This window comes from Heterocephalus glaber, unplaced genomic scaffold (genome assembly GCF_053883595.1).
Source record: "Heterocephalus glaber isolate CG9 unplaced genomic scaffold, H.glaber_assembly_v1.0 deba00000818, whole genome shotgun sequence".
In the NCBI taxonomy this organism is placed as follows: domain Eukaryota; kingdom Metazoa; phylum Chordata; class Mammalia; order Rodentia; family Bathyergidae; genus Heterocephalus; species Heterocephalus glaber.
Window position 1 is genome coordinate 18,078,954 of NW_028258164.1, and position 19,319 is coordinate 18,098,272.

General features: G+C 36.9%; 1 protein-coding gene across 3 annotated transcripts in view; it reads right to left on the minus strand.

The window, feature by feature from the left end:
* Lmbr1 (limb development membrane protein 1) overlaps window positions 1–19,319 on the minus strand; it is a 149,679-nt gene that overhangs the window by 52,280 nt on the left and 78,080 nt on the right. For all 3 annotated transcript variants that reach the window (XM_087207839.1, XM_087207840.1, XM_004860331.3), the window contains 4 exons: window positions 8,420–8,546; window positions 7,928–7,996; window positions 7,064–7,128; window positions 2,332–2,404 (listed from right to left, as the gene is read on the minus strand). In XM_087207839.1, coding sequence (XP_087063965.1) covers window positions 2,332–2,404; window positions 7,064–7,128; window positions 7,928–7,996; window positions 8,420–8,546 — 334 coding nt within the window. The remainder of the gene's footprint in view (window positions 1–2,331; window positions 2,405–7,063; window positions 7,129–7,927; window positions 7,997–8,419; window positions 8,547–19,319) is intronic.

Sequence of the window (19,319 nt, forward strand, 5' to 3'; positions counted from 1 at the left end):
TCTCAAGTTTGTTCCCCAGTACAAAAACAAAAAAATTAAAGTTATTTAATTCATGGAGCACTGTATTTTTCCCTTTCTGATCTCTAAAACAGAAACAGCATATACCTCAGCTTGAAACATAATCCCACAGTACAGGAGGCAGCTTGACACTCTTTACAACTCAGACATGCTCATCTAAATAAGAAAAGCTATTTTTGTTTGTTCTCCTTAAATTCTTTTATTGGTATATTTTAGGTATACAATACATTTACATTTACCATTGGGTGCTTGTACCTGTACATGATGTATCTCGGTTTTTATTTTTGTCCTCATTACCTATGCGCCCTTCACCCCCTCTACCCTTCCCTATTTACACAGACATCATTTCCATTTTTTTTTTCTTTTCTCATAATTTTTCCTTTCCCTTCTTTCCTTTCCCCTTCCCCTCCCATCACCTCTACCCCTTTGGACCTTTGCTTCCTATTTCAAATTATCAATTATTCATTTTAATCATTTTAACCTTATTTACACTTTCAGTTTCTCACACTAGAGAAACTATTCGGTATTTACACGTGTGTCCTATTTATTTCACTTAAGAGTAGGGCCTCAGTATGCACCCATTTAGCTATAAATGTCTCTAGTTTTCTTGTTCTTTATGGCTGAGTAGTACTCCATTTTATATAAAAAAAAAAAAAACACATCTTCTTTATCCAGTTTCCAGCTGATGGGCGCTTGGGCTGTTTCCAAGCTTTAGCTATTACAAACTATGCCGCTATAAACACAGGCGCACATATATCACTGTGGTATGATTCTTTTAATTCTTTTGGGACGATACCCAGCGCGGGAATAGCTGGGTCAAATGGAACCTCTAGTCCTAGTTCTTTGAGGTATCTCCATACTGATTTCCACAGTGGTTGCACAAGTCTGCTCTCCCACCAATAATGAAGAAAGGTTCCTTTCTCCCCACACCCCCGCCAGCATTTGTTATTGGTTGATTTCTTGATAGCAGCCATTCTTTCTGGGGTGAGGTGGAATCTCAGTGTTGTTTTCATCTCCATCTCTCGAATGACCAGTGATGCTGAACATTTTTTCATATGTTTATTTGCTGCTTTTATTTCTTTGTGTGAGAAATGTCTGTTCATTTCAGATGCCCATTTTTGTATTGGATCTTTGAATTTGGGGAGTCTGATTTTTTTGAGTTCTTTATATATTCCAGATAGTAGTCCTTTGTCTGAGGTACAGCTACTAAAAATTATTTCCGACATTGTAGGTTGTCTCTTAGCTCTGTTGGTGGTTTCTTTTGCAGTGCAGAAGCTCGAAAAGTTAATTTTAATATCTACCACTTTAATAAAATTTTATAAAGATGACATTGTTGACTGAAGTTTGCAATTCTGAAGTTAAGTGATCTTAAATGTTAAAGCAGCTTTAATAGAGTTAGAAGAATAAAAGGTATTTGTAGTTCCAGTCTAAAAGCTTATCTTGATGATGTTGCCATTAAAAATTCTCTAGAATAGATACAAACTGGAATATTTTGATCTGAGAACAAAGCTGTAAATTTTACCAATACTTTTGGATTGAAGATTTAAATTTATTATTTGCAATTAAAGGAAAGATATAATTCTTCCTACTTCTCAATATTCCATATTTAAAGTAACTTTCTATTCTATACCTACTCTTAAAGTTATGATTTTTGAAATATAATTACTTACTAATAATTTGATTTTGGTGAGGGATGGTGCCTTTCCAATATTTTTGTTAAAAACTATACAAAAGAGTGCAGGGTGAAAATCACTGCAAATTAATTTACCTATAGTATGTCATCTCTCCGTTAAATTATGTCATTACTCTTTTCTTCACTGAAGGCCCAAAATGTTCAGTAACTTTAAACAATCTTTGACATGTTTACTTGGTTAGAAGCTGATAGCTAACAGTATTCCCCAAAACAAAATGAAACTAAATGAAACATTTGGACCCTCTGTGTCAAAGAAACCTGCTATACTTTCCCTTAAATACCTGAACAGGAGGGAAACGCAGTACGAACCTCAGCCCTGCACCCCTGCACCTCCAAGGTGTCTGCAGAGCTGATAGTGGAGGTCTGCTGGCCCCCAGTGGCCAGTGTCTCAGAGGGACCCTGCCCTGCTGGTCACAGCTCAACCCAGCAGCCTCTCAGCAAACCCCCTTCACAGGGAAGTTCTTCGTTATCCTTCAGCCTCTGGGAGGCTTAGGTATTTTTCTCTTTCTATTATTTGTCTCTTTTGATTAAAAGAGTTTTTTTTTTAATCCTGGTCTAAATACACTTGATCTTAGCCAAAAGGCCGAGAAGTGATTATCCTGGTCTAAATAAACACATACCATTTAGCCGTCTCTGGAGTGCTTCTTCCTCTAGGGTAATAATATAAATTTGCTCATCCAGGTCTTCAAGAATCTAAATTTAAGGATAAAACTATTCAATAATGTAACATTACAAAGTCTGTGTTTATGAAAATGTTTAGGCTACTTGGTCTATTATTTTAAATAATGTATTCACTGGGCCGGGGATTTAGCTCAGTGGTTCCGGCACCTGCCTTGCAAGCCCAAGGTCCTGAGTTCAATCCCTGGTACCAAAAAAATAAAAATGTATTCACTGAAATAACTAAGAATCCAAAATAAAAATGCTCAAAACTATTTTTCATAAATTAAGTATATTTTCAAGTTTATGTTTAATACTTTCACATTTTAATTATATAACTAAACACATCAAAACTTGACTACCCTGGGCTGGGGATTTAGCTCAGTGGTTCTGCTGCCTGCCTCGCAAGCACAAGGACCCGAGTTCGATCCCCGGTACCAAAAAAAAAAACAAAGAAACTTAACTACCCAAAAATCTACATATATTTAAATTAGAGGCTTGGTGGGGGGCAGTACTGGTGACTGAGTCCAGGGCTTTTGCACTGAACTACCTCCCCAGTCCCTCAGACAGAATCTCACTAAGTTGCTGAGGCTGAGCTCAAACTTGTGATCCTCTTGCTTCAGTCTCCCAGCGTGCTGGTTTTACAGGTGTGCAGTACCAGATAAACAGGATATTTTTTAAGTTTAAAGGATTAAAATAAAGAATTCTGCAGATTTCTCAATGGCAAACAAATATATAAATTTTATTGCTGTGGGGTTTTTTGTTGTTGTTGTTTTTGTTTTGTTTTTTGGTAATGGGGATGGAACTCGGGCCCTTGCCCTTGTGGAGCAGGCAGCAGAACCACTGAGCTAAATCCCCAGCCCTAAATATATAAATTTTAAATAGCCAAAAAGCTAAAAAAAAGAAAATATATCTTTATGCCCAGGCCATTATTTTAGAGCTAAAAGTAATAGATCATCTAATCTAGCCCAACATTTGTTCTCCCATTTATGGTTACTTACATAATAACTAAAGCAAGAAACAAAGTACATCAGTGACATGCAGAACCTTCATCATTATATACTAGAGATATTCCACAAATGGAACCCTAAAAACCATTTAGTGTGGACATGACTAATGCAGGACACACGCAGGTAGAGAAATGTCACAATGACCCCTATTAATGTGTGCAATTAATATTTGTTCAGTGTTATAATTTTAAAAGTAAATAGATTGAGAACCAAAAAATAATAAGAAGAAGAATAAAAACCCAAAAAGTCACCCAACAGAACCCTGCTGAAATGGTGTGTTTACATATAAACCATTCATTACCAAGTCATTTAGCAGTATGGAAAACAAGTCACTAAAAATCACTAGTTGTATGGAATATTATCTACACTGTCTTCAAAATTGATAAAACCTAAAATGTGTTCAATTCTAGCTTTGTTAATACAGCTGTGTCTCTATGAGTTGTCTCTCTCTCTGTCTCTCTCTCCCTCCTCCCCGCCTTTTCTCTTTCTCCTCAGCTCTGGGGAAAATGTTAAAGAAGCCAAGAACTGATTTCAATGTTCTCTATCATTCAAACCCCAACAACTTATTCTCAACAAAACATATCTGTGTGCCTTTCTACGGCCTGATGAGACAGTTTCAAATTATGCAGTCCTTTTCCAGGCCTCAAATTTACATAGTTCATGTGAAATTTATGTCAAGCAATCCAAAAATTCCCAATCCCTTTTTTTTTTCCCCAAAATTCTCAATCTTTCAACAATACCTGAGGTTCCCTGTAGCCCAGCACTCAACTAATCACTGGCAGACATACTATCTCTACCCTTGGGAAGCCTAAACCTGAGAGAGGAGAACAAATAGTAAGGATAAATTAATATAAACAAATGCGTAACAAAGAATCCTCATCCCATGAGGGACAAGGGAGGAGAAGGAAAGGAGAAGGGGAGACCCTGCCCTTCCAGTGAGGCCTCTCCAGGGACAAGACAAGTGCCACATGCCAGCCAGTACACGTGACGGTCCTGAGAGGGGAGAAGGTAACCCACTGACAGGATTGACTGGACGACGATTAAGAGTAGGAACCCTTGAGAGTGTCCCTACGCGTGAGTAGGAAGCTTCTTTTTAACCATGCTTCTCACTATTTCTATTGTTTAGATGAGAACTATTTTTACCCGTCAAATGAATTTTTATGTTACTGTGCAAATTATCAAATAATTACTTATGACCACAGACAACTCACAACTTGAGACCTGCACAGGGATGTGCGTCAAGTGCCTATGAACATCACTCTCCTTGCTTTCTACAACAATTCTATGAGAAACAGACTGTCATCACCATTTTGTATTCCAAGAAACAGAAGTTTCCCAAAGGCCTATGTTTATAACTACTATAGGCCAATGAGGGCTTACATGCAGGTAACACACAGTCCTGACCTCAAATGGTACCAGAAGAGAGAAGATGAATTAAAAAATAACCACAGGATTAAAATTAATGTCTAAGTTGAGTCTAAAAATGTTACAGAATGTCAGAGGCAGAAAGTTATTTCCAGTAGGAGAGAGAAAAGTCTGGCCAGTGTTCCTAATGGTTGTAGCACCTCACCTGAGAGCCTGAATTACCAACAGGAGGGCAGGCAATGCAAGCAGAGGAAGCCAGATGAGAACACAGACATGCAAGGACCCCTCAGCAAGAAAGCAGCTGTATTGCTCTGGGGCTCACAGAGGAATAGAGCAGTGCTCCACAGCTGGCCTCTGAAGCCAGCCTCAGGGTTCAGACCTGCCCCATCATATCCTGTGAAATCAGGACACGCTACTCAACCTCCTGACCTGAAGTGAATTCGCCATCAAATGAGAACATGACCAGGGGTTTGTCATTAAGATGAAATTAAATTCTGGGTGCCAAATACAGAGTTTATCACTACATGTAGTATATAATCAATCACTGACCATTGGGACTGGATGGAAGGACAGGAAAAGAGGCAAAAATAACTAAGAGTTTTGCAGATACTGTAAGAGATACAGGTGGGAGAAAAATGAGCCTGGGGAGCAGAGATCAATACACAGTTTGGTATCACAGAGATTGAGTCTACAGCTCCATGGAGCACCAGCAGCACTCAACATGCCATAAGTTACTTCCATGGTCTCTTCCTCATTAGAACTAGACGTTGAGGGGCAAGTGGAGAGATGGTCCAGAGCAGAGTAGTTACTCAATGTTAGAGCACAAACAGACCCATAAATATCTCTATAGGAAATGGACATGGAGAAAGAGATCAAAAAACCAAAAAAGTAAGAAGAAATTAAAACATAGCTTTATAAAACCTCTTTAAGAGGGATGTGAATTTCAAGGCTTGACGCATGCATCGTGTTGTATTTGACTGTGCATTCATTTACTGAGCAAGTAAGATAGCAGGTTTTATTTTAAAAAGAAGGCACGGGCAAAGAGGTAGGGGTGAAGGGAGGGGAAGGGGAAAGGAAAGAAGGGAAAGGAAAAATTATGAGAAAAGAAAAAAAATGGAAATGATGTCTATGTAAATAGGGAAGGGTGGAAGGGATGAAGGGCGCACAGGGAATGGGGAAAAAATAAGAACCAAGATATACATCATGTACAGGTACAAACACCCAATGGTAAATGTAAACTTACTGTATACCTGAAATGTACCAATAAAAGAACTTAGAAAAAAAACGGGGGGCCAGGGATGTAGCTTAGTGGTTCTGCTGCTTGCCTTGCAAGCACAAGGACCCAAGTTCGATCCCCGGTACCAAAAACAAAGAAGAAACCATAACTTTCAAAATCAAACAAGTATTTACTAAAAAATTATCTGATGTTAACACTCCTCAGTGTTTTCCCTTATGAATCACCACAGAGGGAACCCAACCCCAACACCCAAATGACTTGGGAATAAAGGATAGAAGCTAAGGGGAGGGAAGAGTAGTGCAGGAAGTGTCTGATCATATGTGCCTAGAGAGAGGAGACAGGGCTCCAGACACTCAGCAGCTACAGAGGCTACTGGGGCTGGGCAGGGAAGAGGCCTGGAGGGGTAGAGGCTGCCCAGAGAGAGGAAGCACAGCCATGACAGGTGGGGGTCAGTGCAGGGGACAGGTGCGAGTCTGCACAGCACAGGCTATGAAAGCCTATAGTGGGAAAGTAGCTCAGACTTGAGTCTGTAGGAAGGAGGATCCAGGAAAGAATTTAAATAACAAATGCCCTAGGTACAGCTAAGCAGTTATTTTCATATTATTAAATAACAAAAAAAATAACAACATAAAGACCAAAGAAATTTAGGAATAGTCATTAGAATTAGTACTAGGTGAAAATCATTTTAAAATAAATAGTATTTCTGAGATAAAAGGCAAAGTATAATTCAATGAATGAAGATATAATATACATATTTTTTAGGAATACACCTGCTCTATAAATCAAAGCATATATATGGTAAATTATTATTTGACATAAGGTAATGAATATCTAAAATACCTGTAGATAAGAGCAAATTTTACCTTAAAATTGGCTAGACAAATTTTTATCCAAATGCCTATAGTATTTTAAAAGCAAAAATATTTGGTTTCCAAAGATATAAGGGACTTTTTAAAAAATGGTAACAATTTGAGTAATAAACGTATAAAAATATTGTTTCTAAATGTTAGCTCACATCTAAGAGATGTTTAAATGTAAACACATGTATTTAATCAACAAAATAATTTATAATGAAATACTTACTGTTGGCTTCACTAGCAACTGACCCATGACTGTGAACATGCGGGAGAGGCCCACTGGTGTGCACACTGCAGGAATAAGAGCAGACTGGACCTCAGAGCTCAGGTAGAAAAACTATCAGCCCACAGAGAAATATGGTAGCCCAAGCATCACAGTCTTAAGTGCATTCAGTCTCCCCGTTAGAGGCTCCCAGGGCTTTGGTCAGAGGGTTCTTCAGCTTTATCAACAGAGAAACTAGAAGGGCAGTGTGAGGAGGCTGGGCATTACCACATTTAACGAAAGATATGTGCAGACGAAATAAGGCTTAAAATAGTCAAGATTCTAGCAGCTGAGTAGCAATAAGTATTTTTGCTTAAAAGAAAAAGAACAGACTGTACTAAACTGAGAATCAGAATAGATACATACAGTCTTAAGTCCTTGGAACTATGTTTCACACCTTACAACATCCCTGAGACAGGATGTGATGCCTCAAGTAAGACAAAGCAAGTTTTCAAATAAAGCCACATAATCATCATATAGAAGTCAATCATTTCCACTTAAAAGCAGACTTGAGTGTTGTGATGGAAGCAGGGTGGGATGTACGGCATGTGTATATAGGTATGTACGTTTAGTGTATGCATGTGTATGAGCATGGGGGATGTGTCTCTCCAACCCAGTGGAAAAGACTTTCCTTGGAGAACAACAAAAATCCCTTATTAATTCAAGGCTTCAATTTATCAAAATTTATCTTGAATAATAAAATACTTTAGTGCAAACTCAAAACAATCTCCAAGTTGTTAAGAAATCTCACCAGGAAACTTTCCCATAAATTTCCAGAATACAGCACAATTCTACTTTCCTATCAATATGAGTCAGAAAAATACTTACAGAGAAGTAACAAACATCCCATCAATGATATACAGGAATACAAATAGGGTAGATAGAACTCCCAGAGATCTATAAAAATATAAATACATTTTAATAAGTTCAAATTACTGTATATTAAATGTATAATAAATGCTATAACTGCATATTTTGAGTGTATTAAACCATACATAATTTCTAAATTATAGAATAAAAAGATCTAAAATAGGAAAACAGAAAATAAACCTTTTGCAAAACCCTGTTTAGAAGTAGGAAAGAAACCTCCATGGAATTTTTAAAGAAGAAACCAATTAATCAAAAAAAAAATCTGATATGCTTTGTTCTTCTGCATATATGAAACAAATAAACATTAATTTTCTTTTCTGAATATATCGAAAGACTTCTCAATTCTACAAATTAACATTAAGGGTTAAGTATACCAAGATTTAAAAGTCCTAGGTCACTATACCCCATCCTATCCAGGACAGACGCTAGTTACAGCAAGGACATCTATACCATATAAAGACTCCATGCTAGCTGCGTCATTGTCAATCAGCGCCGAAGCCACCCACACTATGCCGAGAATCAGTAACGCAAGAAGCAGCAGCATGACCAGCGTCTCCAAAACACGGGCTCGGATTCCCTGAAACATGTAACGGACATATAATTTTAAGATTTTCTTTCATAAACAATTAGACTTCTGTCTATACGAAAGCACAAAATAATTGGTAGGAAAGAAAATTTATATTTATTAAATTTATATTATAAACATCACATCTAAATTTACACTTTTTAGAAAAACACTAAATGCTTACAGTTTATAATGTTTAGGTTTCAAAATTATAAAAATGTTTTAAGCTTGAAATAAAGTACAAAAATCTTCTTCACAAAAATATTTTACAGAACCGTTTTAACAGCTGATTACTTTCCTAACACCTTCCTCAAAGAAAGTTGATTCATGAACTTCTCTGTGATTCTGAGGACTCTCCGTGGGGCAAAAGCACACGGTGCTCTTCCCAGCAGGGCTCACTCCATGGAGCTCCTCTCAGCCTCTGGAGCCCTCTAGTGTGCAAATGAAGAATCATCCCCTGTAATCCAACATCACAAACGCTACGGCCAGCTATCAATTACACATCATTTCTTTCGTTCCTCTTATTAGTGTATGTTTGCAATACAGGAGAGTGGTGTTTGTTGGAAGGAACTGGTAATGTGTATAATGTATCCTGATCACCTCAATCCCTTTTCCCAGTCCCCTTCAATGCCCTTCTCCAAGTCTCCCTTACTTTATACTCTCCTTTATTTTACTCATATTTTTATTTTATTTATATTTTAGGTTTCTCCTTTTCTTATATGATATATAATTTTCATTAATTCATGAGGCTGGAAAATATAATAAAGAATCATTATACATATTCTAAATATAAAATAAATTCTGACCTCAGGGCCAAACTAGAGGCCAGACTTTTAAATTTGAAAAAATTTGCCTGGCATGGCAAAAAGAGAAATTGCCTTCTAGTCCCAAAAGTCACCAGGTGACTTTTTCTATACCTAAATGTAAAGATTTATACTGATATTTTGTACTTGCAACACCTAACACAACAAAAAGTATATCTATGGGCTGGGGATTTAGCTTAGTGGTTTCACCGCCTGCTGTGCAAGCGCAAGGACCCGAGTTTGATCGCCGGTACCAAAAAAACAAAAAAAGAAAACAAAAAGTATATTTATGTTTCTCATACATCATGTAACCTTACATTCCACATTACAATAGTTTAAAGATGGAAGTTAATAAAACCCAACACATGTAATCACTTCAGTTTTGGTCTATTCTTTTCCAACATCTGAATTTCAGGGATAGAGCATACTTAATTATAGCATCTCAGTTCAGCAAATCTAATACAGAACAGAAATGTCTGCAGAGAAGTGTTCCCAGCCCCTACAATGGCCTCAGAGGGGAAGTGGCATTTTCTTACCAGTGTCACAGTCTTACCACAGGGCTGCCCTTGGCAGGCTTCAAATACTTCCAGAGATGTGAGTACCAGCTCACCTAGGTGTTTCCCGGGAGACAAGGAAGCAGGTTTGCATCTTAACACATAGCTCTACTGGGAGTCAGCCATTATTCGAGGAGAAGAAACAGAAGCAGTCATAGAACACGCTATGACCAAACATGCTGTGGCCAGGCACACTACTACTTTAGTGCAGAACCCTTTATCCTCCACTTCAAAGCTTCCAAACTATTCAGGATACCAAAACACGACTGCCACCTTTCAATAGTGATTTCTCCCTCTCCTCCTTCCTTTCTCTTTTTCCAAGCAATAGTCCTTTTATTACACATTAAACATTTTGGGGTGTGCCTATAAATAAGGCAATAAGAGGAGGGTGCTCTGGCAGGATATGCTACACTTCCAGCTGTCTTCCCCAGTCCCCATCAGGCCCTGAGGAGTATGCACTAACCAGCAGGGCTTCCCAAACACAACACACACACTTTATGTGTCAGGCTATCTGAGCTACACAGTACGATGGTGCTGAGTTATAATACAGGAACTATACAGTGGGGCTTTTGGGAACTGTCTGAAACTTGATGTCCAAAAAGTAGTTTTTAAAATTATAACAGGCTAGTGAAGACTAAGCCTATGTAGAAACACAGATTTTTATTTTAGAAATACTGAGCAGGCACTCTAACCACTGACATGTCATCGTTGCTTCTTGCCTGGACTCTGCTGCGCAGTGCCACATGTAACTGCTCTACACTGCACGTCAGTGAGGTGAAAATTGCAATGCATTGACAAACATTCTACCAAGAAGCTGGTATGCTTCCATGGTGATCCATTTACACATGGTTCGCCCGACATCCTACACTCCTGTAAGAGAGGCAAATATCACATTTTTACAGCAAAGCAGAAAAATATTAAGGTTTAGAATATAAAACAATGCCACATGACAACATAAAGTGTCACAGTGCTTATGTGCTGAATATATTTATACAAAAGTACTAGCGGACCAGGGATTTAGTTCAGTGGCACCATATCTGCCTCGAAAGCTCAAGGAACTGATTTCGATTCCCAGGACCAAAAAAAAAAGTACTAGTAATTTCAAAATACAAGGAAGAGCTATCCTGCAAGGCAGGGAACAGAAGAAGACATATGCACACACAGTTTAACTCCAAACCGGCCTGAGGGCAGCCCTGCTAGGCCCATCTCTCCCTGACTTTCACATTTCCTAAATCTCTCTATAAATGCCAGTGACTTTGGGTGGTGTGCATATGTATACGCAGGTAGGTACGTTTCATATTTTCCAGTTTTTTCACATTTTTCCATAATCAATCAATTGGTACATTGTGTTGTGTGTTATTAGCCTTTGTTTGGTTAATGTAAGCCAATCCCTAAGAAATGAATCACCTTTTTCTTTTCTGTGTTTAAACAATAAGAAGTATATGTTAGCTTTGTCTATTAACTGTGTCTATTAGATATCTGTTGATATACCACCCAACCTGAAAGATTACTATGACCATTGTAGCATCCATGTGGCCCTCCCAGAGACACCAACTTTCTGCACCAACCTACTCCAAAGTAACCACAAACACTACCATGTTCATCTTTACTTTTTTTTAATTGAGGTAAAATACACCTAACAAAATCCCCCATTTTACCCTTTTTTTTTTTTTGGTACCAGGGATCAAACTCAGGAACTTGCGCTTGTGAGGCAGACACAGTGCCACTAAGCTAAATTCCCAGCCCGGCCTTGTTTAAGGGCACAGGTTCAGCAGCAGTATGTGCATTCATACTTTGTAGTGCCATTTCCAGAACTCTTTTTATCTTCACCAGTGGAAACTGGAGGTTGTGAAACAGTAACTCCCCACTCTGTCTTCTCTTAGCCCTGGCAACCTCCACTCTATTTCCTGCCTCTGTGAGTGTGGCTGCTGTAGATACCTTATCTAGATGGAACGATACAGTATCTGTTCTTTGGGACTGGCTTGTTTCACCCAGCACAAGGTTTTCAAGGTTAACCTTCAGCATACTGTAGCATGTGTCAGAATTTCCCTCCTTAAGACTGAACCATACCCCTCCATCCAATGCACCACATGCTGTTCCATCTACTATTACACCCACGGACAGCTGATGGCTTCCACTCCTTCACTAATGTAAATAACATTGCTGTAAAGTAGGGATACAAACATCTGCTGGAGGCCCCGCTTTCAACTCTTCTGCACATTCACCCAGAAGAGGAATCACTGGATCAAGTGGTAAATCTACTTTTCATCTTTTGAGGAACCACCCTATTTGTTTCTATGTCAGCTATACCATTTTACATTCTTATCAATGATGCACAAGAATTTGCATTTCTCTACATCCTCACCACTGATTATGACTACTTTCTGGGCTTTTCTGCTAGAAGCCATCCTACTAAATGTAAAGTGGCATCTCATTATAGCATTGATCTGCAATTAGTAATATTGAACATCTTTTTGTGTACTTATTGGCCATTTGTATATTTTACTTGAAGAAATGTCTATTCAAAATATTCCCTTGCTTTTAATAAATTCTTGGTTTTTTGCTCTTTCATAAAATTTTTACTGCTTGTCATATTCTGTAAGAAAATCTTACTACTTTTATTAGATTGTATAGACTCAAAATCATTAATATAGAATATCCACCCATATATGTCATCTGTAATATCTTTCAACAAGATGTTTTTGTTTCTATACAGGTTTTAAGCATTACTTGTTAAGATTTATTTCAACATACCTGAGGCTGTCTTGCTATTATAATAGGTATTATAGGTATTTTTAATTAAAATTTTTCTTTATTATTGATATTTATTGATTTTATATATTAACCCTATATGCCACTTTCTTGTTCAATTTTATTTGAAATAATAAATGACCTTTAGATTTTATAGGATCTTCTTAATGATTATTTTGCTTGTTCGTCTGAATTTTTCCTTTGTCTTAGAGTTCTAACATAGTATGATTATTAGAAATAAAAATATTTAAAATGAGGGAAGGGGATTTAGCTCAGTGGCGCCATGCCTGCCTCACAAGCACAAGGTCCTGAGTTTGATCCCCAGTACCAAAAATATATATATATTTAAAATAAGATCCCAACTTTAAAATGAATATTTTTAATATTTAATCATTCAGTGTTATGTCAGTTGTTAACTGAGGGTAGATATGCATTATCAAGTTAAGAAAATTCCCTTTCGTTACTACTTTGCTTTTTAATCATGATTAGATATTGATTTTACTGAATATATTTTGTCTCTTTTGAAAAGCCCACTTTTTATCATTTACTTTTCTAATTTGAATTATAATCACAGATTCTCTAGTGTTAAACCAATCTTGTAAGTCTGAAATAATTTTTGATGATTTTTATGTACACGGCTAGATTCAGTTTAACATTTTCTGACTCACAAGTATTCACAAATAAGAAAGATATATAGTGTTCCTTTCTCATACTATTCTCACAGGTTTTCAGTATCAGAATTAAGTATGAGACAATTTGTATAAGATTAAAATTATCTGTTCTTTGAAGTCTGGTAGATATGTACAAGAAACTATGTGGACTTTCTGTATTGTAGGAAAACTTAAATTCTGACTCAATGTCAATAATTTGTAAAAAAATTCAGATTCTATTTCTTACGTCTATTTTGATAAATTATAACATCTTAGAAAGTTATTCATTGCATCAAATATTTCATTTGTAAAAAACTTGATAACCTAAATCAAGCCAATATAGTGTCATTTTGGATTTAAAACCAATTAAATAAATGACTTCTTTTCACTGGATAAGAGTTGTAAATTTTTTTACAACTCAATGTTTAAAATTTATTTCATAAATTTTTGATGAGTCTTAAATTTTTAACTCAAATTTCTAAATTTCATCATTTTCATTTTAAAAATTATGGTTAAAAACAACATGAATTTTGCCATCTTAACCATTTTTAACAGTCCAGTAGTATTAACTATAGTCACAATATTGTGCCACAGATTTCTAGAGCTTTTTCATCTTGCAAAACTGTTCTATATTCAGTGAACAATTCCCTATTTCCTCCTTCCTTCTGCACCTAAAAATCTTCATTCTACTTGTTTCTGTGACTATGACTGCTTTACGTGCCTCATATAAGTATCTGTCTTATTTGTGACTGGCTTATTTTTTGTTTTCAAACTTAAGAAACTACTTTTAACCCTGATGTCACATATAACACACCAGACTTCTTAATTCCATTCTTAAATACAGACTTCCATTACAACATGTGCAGGTACCACACTGCACACAAACCCACACCTCTTCCTATCCCCTCCACACAACTGCTCCTACCAGAACAAGGTAGAACAGAGCCCATCAACTTCATCATCAAAGAAGGTCATGTAAAAACATTTTTCTGGGGCCGAGGATTTAGCTCAGTGGTGCCACCACCTGCTTCGCAAGCACAAGGTTCTGAGTTCAATCCCCGGTACCAAAAATATATATATACATTAGATCTTTTACAAAAAATTCATGGAAAAAGTAGCTAAAATAGATCAGACTTCTATTCATCCCCACTTTGGAGGGATAACAACACTTTAAAAGCTAAACCAACTGTAATCTCAGCTCTTGGGAGGCTGAGGCAGGAGGGTCACCATGAGTTCAAAGACAGCCTGGGCTACATAGTGCATTCGAGGCCAGCCTGGACTATGTAGCGAGACCCTGTCTCAAAGGAAAAAAAAAAAAAGCTAAACCAACTATCAAATTACAAAGAAAGAGGTTAAGCATAAAAATGTAGAAAAGCTAGGAGAAAATAAAATCAGGTTTTGTGTGGGATGGTTTATACACTTCTGTCAACTCCTACGCTTTCTCACATAGTTAACTGATTAATTAAACAGTACATGTCACAAATGTGTATGTAACTATATTACAAATCTTAAATTACATTAAATCAACTTTCTAAAGCCAGCCCTATGTTTATATAAACCATTGTTAAAATATACTTAAAAGTATAATATTATACATTGGGTTAAAATGATGAAATGATCTGTACTACTTACTTTTCAGTAACTTTTATGGTGATTCCTCAGCTTGGGTATTTCTAACAACGCAGATGGTAAATACTGAAGCCCAAACTCTTGGGAGGTGAAGGTCTATGGAGGAACACTTTGGGAGACTTCCTGCTGCCCAGAGCTGGGCTGACAGCCTTCCTCCGCCAGGGCAAGGCATCTGTGCACTTTAAACCCATGAGACCTCTAGTTTTTCAAAGGCCTGCGTGCTGACACCTGGGCTCCAGGCATACTGAGCTAGTTTCTTCAAAACTGCAGGCCCCATGTTACCTCTCCTGGGCCAGACCAAGGAGGCCTCTGCATCACCTGTTCACTTCCTATACGGTTTTGCTGCTCCTGTTTTTCTCTTGCTGTCTTGAGAACTTATCTATGCATTTCATGATCTATGATCCTTGTATAGAGCTAAATTTTAAGTTGGTCCTATTTAACAATGACATAGGCTGTTTAATTTCCTTTAAACTATGGAAGAAAATTCATCAGTTGAGAGCAAACATCACATAATCAGACCCAAACAAACCTTGCTACATAAAATATGAAGACTAAAATGTCTCTTTGCATTATGACTTACAGTACTATCAAAACTCTAATCTTCCAAACTTTTTAAAACTTGATCTATATTTTATAATTTTCATATCTGATCTCTATAAGCTGAAATGAGAGAATATTAGTTATTTGCAAATGTTTTTCAATGTTTGAACATTACAGGTTCAAACTATTTTCAATAAATAAAGATAAATTGGGTATAACTCATACTCTTTTCTGTTTGGTATTAATTTTTGAAGTTCTAGGGCCACCTTGGTGTGCTTTATATAAGTTTTGATCAGTTAAACACAGAACACTGATCTTGAAGATGAACACAGAATCATTATCTGTTTCATTACAAATGTCCTACTCTTTATTACCTTGTAAACATCAGTGTCCCTTATACGTATAGTATTTAATCAATCATTCATTATGAGTATTAAGCAATAAACAACTAGTAATTCCTAAAAAAAGAAAACATAATACTTAAAGCCATTGTTGTGTCCTATGAGGCTCAGTTGAGTCAGTCAAGCTCTGGAACCAGGAGCATACTCCCTGGGCTCTAAAACACCTGCCACACCCACCAAATACACACGCACAGGCTCACAATGGGGTGTGTTTTAAAGGAAAAAATATATATCATATGACATTTATAAATATATGTAACCCTAATGTTTTTAAAACGTAAATATCTTTATAATGAGGTATCTAATAGAACTAAAGTGCAGGAACCCTTCTGTAATTTCTAGATGATCTGAGAACTATTTGATATAAATATTAACACAATGGGGTAAAAGATGTTTTAGGTTCTACTGCCAACTCTGATGATAACTATATGCCCTGGAAATTTCGTAAGAAAACTAAGACTTGAAGATATCATCTACAACATTTGTGCAATAATTCATTTCTTGGTTGCCTCTCAGATACTTAAAATAGCAAATGAAATAAAATACTTGAAAATGCTTTAAAATATATAAAACAAATATGAGTATGTAGTAATATCTGAATGTAGGGAAAAAGATCTAGTGCCTAGGTGATGTAAGAATTGGATTTCGCATGTAAGATTTTAGGTTAGCAGTATTAAGAGCATTCTCACAGTTTAACTTTTCACCTACTGTATAATAAAAATTTGCACCAATATCAGAGTTAGAGAAGCTCTTATTTCTGAGGCCTATAGACCCAGCAAGCCACCCAGGAAGGAAGGAACACTAGATGGACAGGAGATTAGGGCCCTGAGAGCAGAGGGGATGGAGGAAACTGAGAGCCAGGGGGAGGTTGGGTCCAGTCTCATCAACTAGGCAAACATCTTAGGAATTGCTGGAAAGAGCACACCTGATGTCCTTCCAGACACATCAAACACTAGAACTACACAGCTGGCTGAAAAGCCAGTGTTGGCACTGGGAAGAGTTTCAGTCCCACAAACACAGCTGAAGATGGTCAGGAGTCTATAAAACTTCTGAACTAGCAGCCCAAATTCCACCAACACGATGCAATCTCACAGAATTCTTCTGTGCTGAGATTCTAAAACACCACATCCTTAAACACTGCAGGAGCCACAGCCCCAGCCACGTGGAACCAGACTGGAGCATGTGCAGATCCTCTCCCTGACAGAGTACTCAGCCTTCACACTTGTTTCCCTGCACAAGGACTGCTGTTTAGCCCAAGTACTCCTGTTAAAACACACCAGGCAGCATCACACCATCATCCTACCGTGCAAGGACAAAGCATTCACAATCACAGAAAGCCACTGGAGAGACATCAGGGTTGCCCCAGAGGCTAACAGTCCAGAATGGGATCTGGCAGGCAGGGAAGTGAGGGATGGTTTCCTGGCAGAGGGAACAAGGTGCAGGAAGACAAAGAGTTGCAACAGGGGACTGTGTGTCCTGGGAGAGGTGGGTGTCAATGGGGACATGGCACAGGACAAACGGGGGCCTCAGGAAAACGTGGCTCAAAAGATAGACAGGAGGCAATTTCCAGAAGGTTTATATGTAATACTTTAGGTTTTAGACATTTTGTTGGCAATCACAGGTCATCAAAAATTTTATAGAAACACCATATTTCTAAGAAAACAAAGCTAGAAGGCACTGCAGAGGTTACTTTATATGGGAATTAAACTGGATGCAGAAAAACAAGACTGGCTTAAAAAGTCAAGTGAGAAATTAGGAAGCCTTAACCAATGCAATGGCAGAAAGCAAAGAAAAACCTTATTCTGAATACCAGATCAAAGTATCTTAAGTCATTTAATGCAGCAAGTTGTTATCACAACATAAGCTGTATTTCATTAAATCTTTTCTTTAAAAAACTACAGCAGAAATATAACTTGAATTCTATAGATTCAAAAGAGGATACAAATTAAGACACAATAATCATTCTGAAACCTCGAAAAAGAATTTAAAAAATTAAGCCCTTCATAAATCTGGTTTTTTAAAAAATCAACTGCTGGGCCGGGGATTTAGCTCAGTGGTTTCGCTGCCTGCTGCACAAGCGCAAGGACCCAAGTTTGATCCCCAGTACCAAAAAAATAAAATAAAATAAAAATAAAAAAATAAAAAATCAACTGCTTATAAAAATTAATAAATCAGACACACAAGCTTCAACATCATATGGTTTCTCTTATATGAGAAACCTAAAGTATAAATAAAAGATAATGGGAAGTAGGGAGACAGATCTTTCTCAAATGGGAAAGGCATCGAGAGATAAAGGGAAGGGGAAAGAAAGGGGAGGAAAGGGAGTAGAAGGGAATGAAGAAAGATGTGTTATGCACATGTACCAACTTCACACAAGGAATGTAAACATTACGTACTGCAAGCATGTAATGATAAAAAAATTCATTAATGTATAATTCATATTAAATATTAGGTAATCCTAATGAGAAGTAATCCTAAAATAAGGTTTAATAAACTCAGCATTAAGAAACAATTCAATATTTCTTTTTCTGGGGCCAGGGATTTAGCTCAGTGGTTCCACCGCCTGCCTCATAAGCACAAGGTTCTGAGTTCGACCCCTGGTACCAAAAAAAGAAATAAATAAATAAAATGAATATTTCTATTTCTGTAGTCCAAGAACAACAGGAGATAATTCCCATAAAACTAATCAATATATTTTATTTTTTTTATTATTAGCATATTCTCATTTTTTTCAGTCTTTGCCTAATATTTTTAATCACTATAAGATACATTTAAATATATATATGATTTTAACATTTCAGGTACTTTAAAATTTCATCACTCCAGGGCTGGGGATTTAGCTCAGTGGTTCTACCACCTGCCTCACAAGCGCAAGGTCCCAAGTTCGAACCCTGGTACCAAAAAAAAAAAAAAAATTGCATGACTCCAGAATAATACAACCCTGTCTTTCTAGATGAGAATTTCCTTTCTTTAATTGAAAGTACATTACAGGCAGTGACTAAGTTCTAAGAAAAGTAGATATAACAAACCTAAAATATTATACAACTTAAAATATTATCTAAGTCAAGCTATCAATCTTACTGTGTTTGTGTCTAAATATATAACTCTACTTCTGCCATACCAATGAACCAAATAAATGAATTATAAATTAATAAATTGTGCCAAGTTTCAGCTATACATTGGCAACCATTTCACAGAGATCAAAGGTTACCAGTGTGATAGGCTGAATAAATGATTTTATAGACAAATAAATTGAGCTTAAATGCCAAATAAATAAGATTTTAGCAATCCAAACTGTACCCTCATTGGTGAGCACCTATCTGACAAGCATATGATATCATAATTCCTTACAAAGTCTGGCGTATTAAATGTGACATCTAATTTTACTTTCAAATAAAGCTCATTCCAATCAAGGGTGGGTAGTTTTCAATTCTCCTTTAAAAAGTTTGGGAAAAGA